This window comes from Phaenicophaeus curvirostris, chromosome 1, assembly GCF_032191515.1.
Source record: "Phaenicophaeus curvirostris isolate KB17595 chromosome 1, BPBGC_Pcur_1.0, whole genome shotgun sequence".
NCBI classification, from domain to species: Eukaryota; Metazoa; Chordata; class Aves; order Cuculiformes; family Cuculidae; genus Phaenicophaeus; species Phaenicophaeus curvirostris.
Window position 1 is genome coordinate 14,809,968 of NC_091392.1, and position 13,514 is coordinate 14,823,481.

General features: G+C 43.4%; 1 protein-coding gene across 3 annotated transcripts in view; it reads left to right on the forward strand.

Moving 5' to 3' along the window:
• The first annotated feature begins 3,626 nt into the window (after positions 1–3,626).
• The window catches only part of PIK3CG (phosphatidylinositol-4,5-bisphosphate 3-kinase catalytic subunit gamma), a 35,671-nt gene continuing 25,783 nt past the window's right edge, over positions 3,627–13,514 (forward strand). For 2 of the 3 annotated variants that reach the window (XM_069883322.1, XM_069883341.1), the window contains exons 1-2: positions 8,824–8,963; positions 10,224–12,239. In XM_069883322.1, coding sequence (XP_069739423.1) covers positions 10,236–12,239 — 2,004 coding nt within the window. In that variant the 5' untranslated portion in view covers positions 8,824–8,963; positions 10,224–10,235. Of the gene's footprint in view, positions 3,648–8,823; positions 8,964–10,223; positions 12,240–13,514 lie in introns of those variants that run through there. The other variant, XM_069883332.1, reaches the window with a different exon arrangement.

A 13,514-nucleotide genomic window follows, 5' to 3' on the forward strand; every position in this document is an offset into this window, starting at 1 on the left:
TGAATTGGAAGTGAATGGTTATGCCTGAGCTGCATTTGGAGTCCTGGCACTGTGAGGCTGATGAATTAATCCTCCTGCTGTGGGCAGCCTTGGCAAAGCCTTCGCTGGAATACTACGGTGTCCCATATTGTGCAGTGCTTTCCAAAAAAACAACATGGCCCATTGGCAAGAGCCCACAGGTGAGCTACAGGAATTACAGGAGGTCTAAGGAACATGACCTAAAAGGAGAGAGACAGGACTGCCCAGTCTGGAGATGGGAAAATAATAGGAAAACAAGAATACAGTGCATCCAAACAAAAAATAGCTTCAAAATAAGAATGATCTGTGCAAGAGGCTAAACTTATAGGAGTTACAAGTCTTAGGAGGAGCGGCTGAGGGAGCTGGGGTTGTTTAGCCTAGAGAAGAGAAGGCTGAGGGGAGACCTTATTGCTCTCTACAATTACCTGAAAGGAGGTTGTAGAGAGGAGGGTGCTGGCCTCTTCTCCCAAGTGACAGGAGTCAGGACAAGAGGGAATGGCCTCAAGCTCCACCAGGTTGGTTCAGGTTGGTTATCAGAAAAGAATTTTTCATGGAAAGGGTGATTGGGCACTGGAACAGGCTGCCCAGGGAGATGGTTGAGTCACCATCCCTGGTGGTGTTTAAAAGATGGGTGGATGAGGTGCCGAGGGGCATGGTTTAGTGATTGATAGGAATGGTTGGACTTGATCCTGTGGGTGTTTTCCAACCTAGTGATTCTGTGATTCTGTGATTCTGAGTAGGCATAAGAAACCAAGAAAATCTTTTCAAAGGAGAAAGTGCTGTGCTAGAGCAGACTGACATCACCAGGGTTTTTTTGAGGACAGCTTAGACAAACTTTGTCCTCACCTTTGCGCCTGGCCCAGGCATCAGCCTGCATCTGGGCACTCCAGGCCCCAGGTGATGCGCACCTTCTTGGAGCTGCTTCCAGAGAGTTTGTGCTGCCTGTATCAAAACCAGGACAGGTCCTGCATGTTTTCTGCTGGCAATTACACCACTCTAAGGCTGCAACGCTTCACCCTGGCTCTGCCCCCACTCTGGCTGCTGCAGCTGTACCAGGCCAGCGGGTCCTTGTGATACCAAAAATGCTGGCAAATAAACTCTCTAAGACTCATTTTGGGAAAGCAAGCACCCTTTTTCAGGCCTGGATGACACGAGGGAGTGATCTCCATCAATCACGTGCAATGAGATAAGAGCTGATTACAGAATATATTTCCTGCTTACATGTGTGTGGGGGCAATGCCAAGAATATCGAAGATTAATTGGGACTAAGATAAAGCATGAAGCTGGTACCAAGCATATTATAGTAAACATTATTAAAAAGACCAGGTGTTCTGAGCTAGACACACAGGATAACAAATCTTGAATGTGTAAGAAGGCCAGTCTGGAGAAAAATGCCTGGGAATAAGTGGATTGGAGATATGACAGAAAGCAGTCACGAGAGTGTGGAATGGACAAACCCAAGAACATCCTATTTGTCTCTTTAATTTGGGAACTGAAGAGCTGTAAAAAGATCTGCCTGAAAGAGAGAAGCCAGTGTTACTTTCTTAATTTGACTCCTGTATGCCAGGCTGATTAAAAGAACATGTTTAGAGAAAACGAGGTCTGCATCTCCTTCACTGCCTCACATGCATATGTATAAATTTTCCCAGAAATCTTATGTGTATTCTGTTACATTCCAAGGATTCATTTTTATGTTATTATGAATTTTGCAACAGTCAAAACTCCTGCTAATTCAGAGCTGGCTCGAGTTCTCTGCCTGACCTTGCATTTCAGATAAAGAGACTGCAAACAGAGGTGATTAGAGAGGAGACAGATCAGCACGGATCATACCAAGACATCTCAGCACAGATCAGATGGACTGTTTAGCGGATAAGAAATTGGTTGGATGGTTGTATTCAGAGAGTAATGGTCAACAGCCCAATGTCCAGGTGGGGATCCATGACTACTGTTTTCCCTCAGGGGTCCATACTGGGAACAGTGCTGTTTAATACCTTCATCATTTATATAGAGAGTGAGATTAGAGTGCACCCTCAGCAAGTTTGCAGATGACACCAAGCTGAATGGTGCAGTTGCCACACGGGAAGTACAGGATGTCATTCAGAGGGACCCGGACAAGCTGGAGAAGTGGGGCTGTGAGAACATCATGAGGTTCAACAAGGCCAAGTGCAAGGTCCTACACCTGGGTTGGGGCAATCTGCAGTTTCAATACAGGATGGGGATGATGTGATTGAGAGGTGCCCTGCAGAGAAGGACTTGGGGTGATGGTCGATGAGAAGCGAGATGGTCTTACGAGAAGCGGCTGAGAGAGCTGGGGTTGTTTAGCCTGGAGAAGAGGAGGCTGAGGGGAGACCTCATTGTTTTCTACAACTACCTGAAAGGAGGTTGTAGAGAGGAGGGAGCTGGCCTCTTCTCCCAAGTGACAGGGGACAGGACAAGAGGGAATGGCCTCAAGCTCCGCCAGGGGAGGTTTAGGCTGGACATTAGGAAAAAATTTTTCACAGAAAGGGTCATTGGGCACTGGAACAGGCTTCCCAGGGAGGTGGTTGATTCACCTTCCTTGGAGGTGTTTAAGGCATGGGTGGACGAGGTGCTAAGGGGCATGGTTTAGTGTTTGATAGGAATGGTTGGACTCGATGATCCGGTGGGTCTCTTCCAAGCTGGTTATTCTATGATTCTATGATTCTATGAAAAGAAGCGTGGCCAGCAGGTCAAGGGAGGTGATTCTGCTCCTCTATTCTGCTCTTGTGAGACCTCATCTGGAGTATTGTGTCCAGTTCTGGAATCCTCAACATAAGAAGGATATGGATCTGTTGGAAAGGGTCCAGAGGAGGCTACAAGGATGATCTGAGGGCTGGAGCACCTTCCACGTGAGGACAGGCAGAGATAGTTGGGGTTGTTCAGCCTGGAGAAGGCTCTGGGGAGACCTTATAGCAACCTTCCAGTACCTGAAGGGGCTACAGGAAAGCTGGGGAGGGACTGTTTACAAGGACATTGAGCGATAGGACAAGGGGACAATGGATATAAACTGGAGAGCAGCAGATTTAGGGTAGACATTAGGAGGAATTTCTTCATGATGAGGTGGTGAGGCCCTGGCACAGGTTTCCCAAGGAAGCTGTGGCTGCCCCATCCCTTGAGATGTTCAAGGCCAGGTTGGATGGGGCCTTGGGCAGCCTGGGCTGGTGGGACGTGTCCCTGTTCATGGCAGGAGGGTTGGAACTGGATGATCTTTAAGGTCCCTTCCGACCCAAACTGTTCTGTGATTGTATTATCATACCGAACATCTCTAAGGAACATCTCTAAGGAATATGCCATCATCTCTAAGGAACGCACAGTGGAAAAAAGACTGGTTGAAAGAACACACGCGATCAGAGGCACATGGTGCCTTTTTTTTTTTTTTTTAAACACAATTCCTTAGATGAAACTGAACTCTGCTTTCCCTGAAACCCAAACACGTTCCACGTTTTCCCACGGCAGCTCCCCGCGGCGCCGGGCGGGGGCTCCCCCCGTGCCGGCTCCTGATTGGCGGCTGCGGGGCTGCCTCCCTCCGGCGATGGAGCCTGCCCTCCGCCTGCCGGCCCGCTCGGCTTCCTGCTGAAGCGAGAACACCTGCGCGGAGCGGGGCTGCCGCGGTGAGTAGCCCCGTCCCGGGGTGGAGCGGGCTCGGGGGGCTCCACGTTAGTGGCGGAGCGCAGACCCCCGTCCTCCTTCCCGCTCGTTCCGCCCCCGCGGCCGGAGCCGCCATCTCGGGGCAGCCCCGCGCCTGCCCTGCCCCGGCTGCGCCCCCCGCGGGGTCGGTACCGGCTCGGGTTCGGGGCGCTGAATCACAGGATGGTTTGGGGCGGAAGGGACCTGGAACATCCTCCAGTTCCAACCCCCTCGCCGTGGGCAGGGACGCCTCCCGCCAGCCCGGGCTGCCCAAGGCCCCATCCAGCCTGACCCTGAGCCCCCCCAGGGATGGGGCAGCCACAGCTTCCCTGGGCAACCTGTGCCGGTGCCTCACTGCCTCACGGTGAAGAAATTCTTCCTTATAGCTAGTCTAAATCTGCCCCTCTCCAGTTTACACTCATTGCCCCTCATTGTGTCACTACATGACCTCGTAATGAGTCCCTGCACAGCTTTCTTGTAGCCCCTTCAGGTGCTGGGAGGTCGCTGTAAGGTCTCAGAGCCTTCTCTTTTCCAGGCTGAACAGCCCCAACTCTCTCAGCCTGTCCTCATATAGAAGGTGCTCCAGCCCTCTGATCATCTTTGTAGCCCTCCTCTGGACCCTTTCCAACAGCTCCATATCCTTCTTATGTTGAGGATTCCAGAACTGGACACAGTACTCCAGATGAGGTCTCACATGAGAGGAATAGAGGGGCAGAATTGCCTCCCTTGACCTGCTGGCCACGCTTCTTTTGATGCAGCCCAGGATACGGTTGGCCTGGGCTGCGAGCGCACATTGCCGGCTCATGTCGAGCTTCTCATCGACCAGCACCCCAAGTCCTTCTCTGCAGGGCAGCTCTCAATCACATCATCCCCCATTCTGTATTGAAACCACAGATTACCCCAACCCAGGTGCAGGATGAATGAAGCGAAGCATCAAACTTTTGCTGACTGCTCCCTGTGGTCTTAGAATCCATAAGTCAGCTCTGCTACAATGTGGCTTTTGAATAACTAAGTGCATTTCCTCATCCACCAACAGTAACCTGTTGTCTCTGTCCACCTAGACAACAAAACCTTCCCGCATCGCAGAGGGTCTGAAATAATAGCTGAGGGCATTCAGGAGTTGGTTGTTGGTGGAGATGAGATCACACACGTCGGTACTTGAAGAACCAGCAGAAGCTGGAAGTGTGTCCCAACAGCCAGTGTGTCCCTGCAGGAACCACAGCTGTGTTTTCATACTCCATGAAATGGTGGCTTAAAGGTTGATCGCCATCACTTGTGTAACTTCAGTTGACTAGAATTTTGCCAGAATTCTTACCTGATTGGAAGCAGCTAAAAGTTATTGTTGGTTCCAGAAGCACCCCCAAATACATAGCTCAGGTAGAAACCAAAGTGTTTAGGTTCTAGTCCAAAGGAATTCGATGTACTTCATGGTCCCTTCCAGTCCAAACAATTCTATGATACCATGTGGAAAGATCTGTAGTGAAGACAGGGGAGTCCTGAAAATATCACAACCATAACAGCAATCAGATTCAGTGTGCAACCTCATTGCAAAGATGTTCAGCTGTACTTGCTGATTAGTATACTTTTTGATGAAGAATGTGACTATATTATCTGTGAAGTTTCTTGCTAATGGGAAGCTGCTCGGATTTAATTCCCATGAGAGCTAGTAGTTGCTTGAGGATTTGACAAAAGAACCGAGCAAAGCAGTTTTGTTGTTGTGTTCATGCTTAACATGACAGTGCTGTTTCTTACCTACGTAGTTCAGCACTGGATCATTGCAGATGTAGGGAAGATATATTGTAGTCCTATCCAGCAAATACAAAGCAGACTCCTGTTTTTTTTTTTTCATTTATCTTAAAAGGATGAGTGTAAGTAGTTTATATTTGCATAATGTGTGCATGAGGTGATTCTCACGCTGATAGAGAGTGCCCATTTTCTTGCAGGTTACGTTATAGTCTGGGAAAGAGCTGACACTAAAATGAAAAGTTCAGAAATAATGTGTTCATACAGTGGATTAAACCAGAAGCAGAAACTAGAATAAGCATAACAGGTGAAGGTTAACTGGCAGTGACTTTTGACAGGTATCTTGAATTTTTTGTGGCACAATATACAAAGTAATTCATGACAATGCCACTTTTTTTTTTTAAAGCATCTTTCAAACAGTGTTCTCAAACCCTTTAACAAGTTTGCGCATTAATTTAGTTCCTAATCCTGCTGTGAATTACATTTCGGTCTCAGTTATCTAAACTGTGCTGGCTTCATTCCCTTCCCTTCTCTTCCCTTCTCTTCCCTTCCCTACCACTCCTGCAAGCGATGAGTCAGAATAAGGAACTGAACCAGCTCAAAATTAACCAAATTTTGTTGTTGTTGTTATTATCAGTTTGCTGACCTGAGCATTGAGATACAAACAGGACTGGAGAGGAAGGCAAGCCTGTTTGCTGTTCTTAGTTACCTTTTACAGGCCCATCTCCTCTATTGCACCCCATCAGGATTTGTGGACTAGTGGTAGGACAGTTCTCTAATACAGAGAAATTTGTGGTTAGAAATAAGTTAAATTAGAAATAATAATAATTAAAAAGTGTGGCTTTTTTATTTTTTGTGGTGTTGCAGTAGGCATATAGAAATGCCGGTACTGAAATGCCATTACATGTAAGTAATGCCAGTAATAGGCATGACAAAGGATTTAACAAATTATTTTAAATGATTTTTAGTTATAAACATCCGGTTTTTCTGATGCATATGTATGAGGAAATATGCTTTTGCCACGCCTACACGTGGATTAGCAGGAAACAGATACAATTTGATGTCGCCCTCAGAATGGGGACACTTTTGAATCTATCATTGCAGACACAGATTAGAGACAGTCATCACTCCAATAATTTCAATCAAGTTGATTGAAAGGGGTCAGAGCTGAACTGGGGATGGAATTGGGCATCTGGGTTGGACTGGACTGCACTGGATATGGCAGGTCACAGCCCAAATGAAGGTGGGTGAAGAGGCAGTCTTGTATGGGCAGGTACACAAGTGACACACATTTTGCATTGTATCTGATGCAGTTTGTGGGGAATATTTGAATTTTCCACAATATTGCTCCACCAGTCTTTTTAAAAGTGGATGAAAGTGTCAAACATATTGCATTCATTGAGCAGTGTACAGGGTAGTTCTCTGCTGCACGAGGCAGAAATGCTGCTTTTGATTTTCTTGATGGTCTTGATCAATGGAGCATTGCTAGAACAGTTTAGCAGGAGTTGGAAGATTTATGTGCGTTTGAAAAATCAATCTTTAAGTGTATATCACATGGCAGCAAGATGAGGACATTTTAAACCTGTATGCTTTCTTAAGTCTGGCAGAACCAAATGAAACTGATGAGCCCAGGTTTACTTAATAGGGCCAGCACCATGGCTTTTAGAGCGAGGGATATTTGAGAAAACCATATATAGCCTGTTGGCGTGAAAAAACCCTGACTAGTGGTTGCTTATGCTTAAGTCAAGAAAAATGTGTGACTGTATTACATGTTTTAAAAATTATACTTCAAAATACAGATTCTGCAAAAGCACTGGAAAGTCAAGATCTCAAAAGTCAGGGAATTTCAAAACACAGGTTTTGCAAAATGCATTTTCCTCTTCCGACATCGCTCCTTTTCTTTTCCTGCACCTCCAGCTCTTTTTCCTTTTTATTTAAAAATGTCTGTTTCCTTCTCCTCTGTCATCTTGGGCACTGCTGTTGAGGTTACGGGTGCTTCTGTTTTCCTGCAGCTGAGTGCTTTTTTCAGCTGAGAAGAGGACCAGAGAGCGAAGTGGTCTGTAGTGCTGAGATCCCACAGAGGCTGTGGCTGATGAATGCTTACAGGCTGCACATGCGTACAGGACGAGTGACGCGGATGTCTTGGCCAAGATGGGTAGATTTCCTAGTAGCAACAAAATGTTCAGGGCAACTTCACTTCCTTGAGATATTTCAAGTACTGACTGTAAAAGGTAGAGGGAGCTGGGATGGAGTGTGTTTTCCCCATATTCATTTTCTGAGAAAAATAAACTCTAAAAAGAAATCAATCTTAGCTGCTAAGCAAAATGATGCTCTGAGGAACAAGAGCTTTGTCTATGGTGGAGGATATTTTCTTGCTTTAACCTTGGCAAAGTGTTGATTTTGGAGGCTGTGACCAGTGTATTCAATGTCTGTAAGAGACTCAGATTTTTTTTCCAGCACAGAGGGAGGTTTCTTTTTTTCTCTTTTTAATAAGGAAGATGTACTATGAGATAGGAAGCGTGCATATGTTAAAAAAAGAAAAGACCCCACCACTTCTCTGTTGCTAAAAGACCTTTCGGTGGTTTCTTATTTTTTCTCCTTCTTGAGAGTCATCATTTTTGTCAGCCATGTGTTGCTGTACGATGTGTACTGCTTACTGTTCTTCAGAATGGTCAGTATTTCACTGGAAAAGTCATAAGGAAAAAGGATAAGGTTAGGGGGTTTTCTGTCTTTTCTTTCTGATTTATACATTTTTTCCAAATATTTTCCTTTGGGTTTTTTTTTCTTTTTTGTTTTTAGTAAGGGAGCAGCTTTTGAGATTGTAGGTAACCACAAGAATTAGAGTTGAAAGTCCATGATATTAATTCTTGAACCTTAAATCATCATTTCTAGCAGATTTAACTTTGTGTTTGTGTTAATAAATGGATGACTTTAAAATACTTTGAAGAAAATTTCCTGGCAGTTTTGCTGCTGAGGTTACCATGCAAGATACCAACTCCATGTGATGCTTATATGGAGACTGGCTTAAAAAACTGATGAATTTGAGAGTCCTCAAAAGGGCTATCACCATGAAAACGAAAATAAGGAAACATTGCTGGTTTAGTTGACTTCTATGTAGTATTTTTATTTAACTTTTTTATAAAGCAGTTAATCTCTCCAAAATATGTCATTTTAAAAATGTTTTATTTGAATTCATTAGATTTATTGCCCAGATTATTCTTAGCTATTTTAAACAGGTGTAAGCATGTCTTCTATGTATGCGTGTGTGCGTTAAAATTAAATTGGTGAACTGTTAGTGTATTTCTACTGTTGTAACAGGAAAAGCATTCTGACTTTTTTAAAATGAGCAGTCATATGTATAATTAACTTGGTTAAAACTTCCTTCCTGGTAAGCGCAGCACTTCCTTTGCATCTGGATATGAGGGCGAGCAAGAAAAGCAGAACAGCTTAAGCAAAGACATTTTTTTGTGTGAATGATCTTCCTTTGAAAATATAGGAACTTCAGAAATCAAACAAATGAATCGTCTTCAGCAGTTCAGCTGTTATTTTATAAGCAGGTAACATTTCCATGTGCTTTGTCAGTTATAGAGGTGGTGTGTCCATAGTCGTTGCTTTCCGGAACTTGAAGAAAGAGTTTTAGTTAGCATGCTGTGTTGTTTCAGTTTAACCTTTTATGTTTTTATCTTCCTGTTTTGTTATCTGCTAAGGTATCCTTACATTGGTTTTAGTTTTTCTAGCAGTTAGAGAAAGATTTTATTTGTAAGAAGTGTTGTCTGGAAGAGATGTTCAGTATGTTGCTGTAACTTAGCTTGTGTGAGTACGCTCTGTCAGCGCTGCCTTCCTCTTCCAAGCTCTCGGTGAATAATTTCCACTTTAATGTTGTTCAGTGGAGATTAACTATGAGCAACAACAGTCTTTGTTTGCTGAAAGCTGGTAAGATAGGCTACTTGTATTCAAAGTTGCTTTACAGGGGTTATGGGTGTGGTTTCACGTACAGGGTAATAAACTGGTATCAGCTTAGGAGTTTTTCTCTAACAAACTAGTAGTTTATATGGAAGTGTTTAGTTTTAAAATGAATGGATGTTTTCAGTCTGGCAAATTGATTTATTTAAAAGAAACACATCTAAGGATACTTAGATGTAGGTACTTATCTACTATCTAAGGATAGTAAGCTTGAATTTAGGCGCACATTAAATATCTGTCTTTGGAAGTAGTCCCTGACTTTTGAATACCAGTGGCTTTTTTTTTCTTTCCTTAAGCCTTTATTCTTCATCACTAAAAGGGGAGGCAGAGGAGAGTGGGAGTAGGCTCATTTCTGTCCAGGCTGCACATAAATTCCTTGTTTGGTTACTTTCTGTCATTCCTGGAGCTCAGTAGGATCACATTCTGCTCATACACAGTAATGTGTCTTTTGATTCCTGTGAATATCCACTTATGTTAATAGCAGCAGCATCAACACAAATGAGGCAGCAGAAGAAATGGTGCTTTATCACATAGAAGCTTGAACAAATCAGTGTAGTAGGACTGCTTATCCTCAGTAAAATCTGGGAAGGCTGTTTAAAAACTATATTTTAATCAGTAAGTTATTGTTGTTATTATTATTATTTTCTATGTTTGGTTTTGAATTTAATAGATTGCTTCTGAGGTGGCTTATGTAAATTAAGTATGATCAGAAATTAAGGGGAAGAGAAAATATAAAAAGCATATACTTAGCAGGATTTTGACTGGCCTGCGATTTTAATTAGGAAGAGTTAAAAGAATAAGAGTTAAGAAAAATGTAAATAAGGAAGTAATCAAACCTTTGTGTGTTTTGCTAGATTTCTTCTGGCATGGAGTTGGGGGATTATGAACAACCTGTTGTTATGAGAGAGGAAAACAAACGAAGGAGAAGAAGAATGAAACCTCATTGTACGTCAAGTAATTTGTCGTCGATGGAACTGATATCCATTGAGTTCATTCTGCCTACAAGCAATAAACATACTAAAGTACCAGAGATGATGTTACTCGAAATAGCTGGCAACTGTACAGTTGAGCAAATGAAAGCACAGATTTGGATGCGTGCAATAGAAATGAGTCAAACCACAGACTTCTACCATACGTTCACGCCAGATCAATTTATTCTGCAGTATCAGAAGAAAGGGCAATGGTATGAAATTTACGATAAGCATCAAGTATTACAGACATTGGACTGCATACTGTACTGGAAAGTGTTACAGAAGAAGGTAGGCAAGATCTACGTTGTCCAAAAACAACCACCATCAGAAGTCGTTCAGGAATTTCAGCAGCAGCTGAACGATTTAATTGGTTACGATGTCACTGATGTAAGCAATGTGCATGATGATGAGCTAGAGTTTACCCGTCGCAGATTAGTCACTCCACGGATGATAGAGGTAGCTTGTAGAGATCCTAAATTGTACGCGATGCACCCATGGACTACATCTAAACCCCTCCCAGAATACTTACTAAAAAAAATCACTAATAATAACATTTTCATAATCATACATAGAGGAACAACTAGCCAAAAAATTAAAGTGTCAATAGATGATACTCCGGATATGATTCTTCACAGCTTTTTTACAAAAATGGCAAAGAAAAAGTCTTTGATGGACATTCCTGAAGATCATAGTGAACTGGATTTTGTTCTCAGGATTTGTGGCAGAGATGAGTATATTATTGGAGAGACACCGATCAAAGATTTTCACTGGATAAGACAGTGCCTGAAGAACGGGGAAGAAATCCACCTTGTCTTAGACAATCCTCCTGACCCAAATGAGGATGAGGTTCAGAAGGAAGAGTGGCCCTTGGTGGATGACTGTACAGGAGTTACAGGCTATCATGAACAACTAACAATAGATGGAAAAGACCATGAGAGGGTCTTCACTATCTCTTTGTGGGATTGTAATAGAAAATTTAGAGTGAAAATAATTGGCATTGATATTCCAGTTTTACCGAGGAATACTGATCTTACTGTGTTTGTGGAGGCTAACATTCAGCATGGACAGCAGCTCCTTTCACAGAGGAGAACTTCATCAAAACCTTTTACTGAGGAGGTTCTGTGGAATATTTGGTTGGAGTTTGATATCAAAATCAAGGATTTGCCCAAAGGAGCACTCCTAAATCTTCAGATATACTGCGGCAAAGCACAGGGAGTGTCAACAAAGACGAACCTTCAGTCACATGAATCCCCCAACTCTGATTCAAAATGCAAAACTCAGCTTCTCTATTATGTAAATCTTTTGTTGATAGATCATCGTTTCCTGCTACGAAGTGGGGAGTATGTGCTCCACATGTGGAAAATTCCAGGCAAGGGGGAAGAACAAGGAAGTATCAATGCAGACAAACTCACATCAGCAACTAACCCAGATAAGGAGAACTCAATGGCTATCTCTATTGTGCTGGACAAGTACTGTCACCCAATTGCCTTGCCCAAGCACAGGATAACATCAGATTCCCAAGGGGATAGGACAAGAGCTGAAATGCCCAACCAGCTTCGCAAGCAGCTAGAGGAAATCATAGCAACTGACCCACTTAATCCGCTTTCTCCTGAGGACAAAGAACTGTTGTGGCACTTTAGATATGAAAGCATAAAGCACCCCAAGGCGTATCCTAAGCTGCTTAGCTCTGTGAAATGGGGACAACAAGAAATAGTGGCCAAAACATACCAGTTGCTAGCTAAAAAGGAGGTTTGGGATCAAAGTATTTTAGATGTTGGGCTCACCATGCAGCTTCTGGACTGTAATTTTTCAGATGAGAATGTCCGAGCAATGGCGGTTCAAAAACTGGAAAGTTTAGATGATGATGATGTTCTTCATTATCTTTTACAGCTGGTGCAGGTAAGGTGTATTTGCATTCCTGATCTTTGCCTTCTCGAGGTATTTGCATCACGCTATCATCATTCTCATCTCTTAGCAGATGTAGTTAGTAATACGTGGCTTTGAAGTCTTCAGTGTTTAATCAGAGCAGTGGTGGTAACCACATTAACCCAAAACGGACTTTCTACATTTCACCTTTTGCCTATGTTATTTTTATGTTACCGTTGCCTTGTGTCTTACAAGTTGCATCTTACCTTTACAGTAGTATGTTTTCCTGGAAATTGACCATACTAGCACAGTGATGATGGGAGTGAAACTTAACTGTGCTGTCTCCAATCCTGTTTGTATCCTGTCCAAATCACAGAACACTGAAGAATTGCTGACGGGCTTTACCAACAGTTGAGAGTGTAGGCATAAAAAAAGTAAAGGCAGATGTTGCTACGGAAGAGGCCTGAAAAAATCTGGGGTTGGGTTTTAGGTCCAGGATAGCATTGTAGTTACATAGTATGTGGCAATGACTTCAGTCTTGTACTGTTAAGGGGACCAGATTTGTCTAGAAGCATCCGAAGAAAGTATAAAATGTAAATAAAGTGTTGCTAGGACTCGATAATGAGATTAATGCATTCTTGGGAGTTGGGTGAAAAATTTTGGTTTTAATGGCAGTGAATCACCACTGTATCGATTTGAAGCAAATGAAATGTTGGGAAGGTTTGTATCAGATACACAAGCAAATAGGTTTGTTTGCTTTTTTGCAAGGCAGTGCTGTAGCTGGGCAGCCTGTCATCAGTGAAGTCACGTCTGATGGCTGATGAAAGGTGCAACCCTATGGTTCTTCCTGTTAAATATGTCCCCTGAAGCAAGGCGACGCTGCAGGCTTCCCACACCCAACAGGGCTCTGATTCGTGCAGAAAGACTGTCACCCTGCAGAGCAGGAAACTTGGGGGTTATTTTCACTTTTTTCCGAAGGATCAGAGGACAGAATTGGCATTCAAAAAAAAAAGAAAAGGAACGGTTGCAGCCTGGGAACCTGCAGAATGGGGCTTTTAATTTCTACGGGTTCAGAGGCAGCCCAGGCTCCCAGGAAAATGAAGTTAGTATTTCAGATTTTGCTGCGCATCAGTAGTGCTCTAAACAAGGCCTTTTAAACCTTGTCTTTGCTTGTCTGAAGATTAGGCTCCCCAGGCAGAATTTATACACTTCAGCATTACCCAAAGGAGTGGCTACGGTTACCTCATTGGGCCTCCCACGTAGCTGCTGCTATATATATGCTTGGCTTGTCTTGTCAGCTTTTGCTGT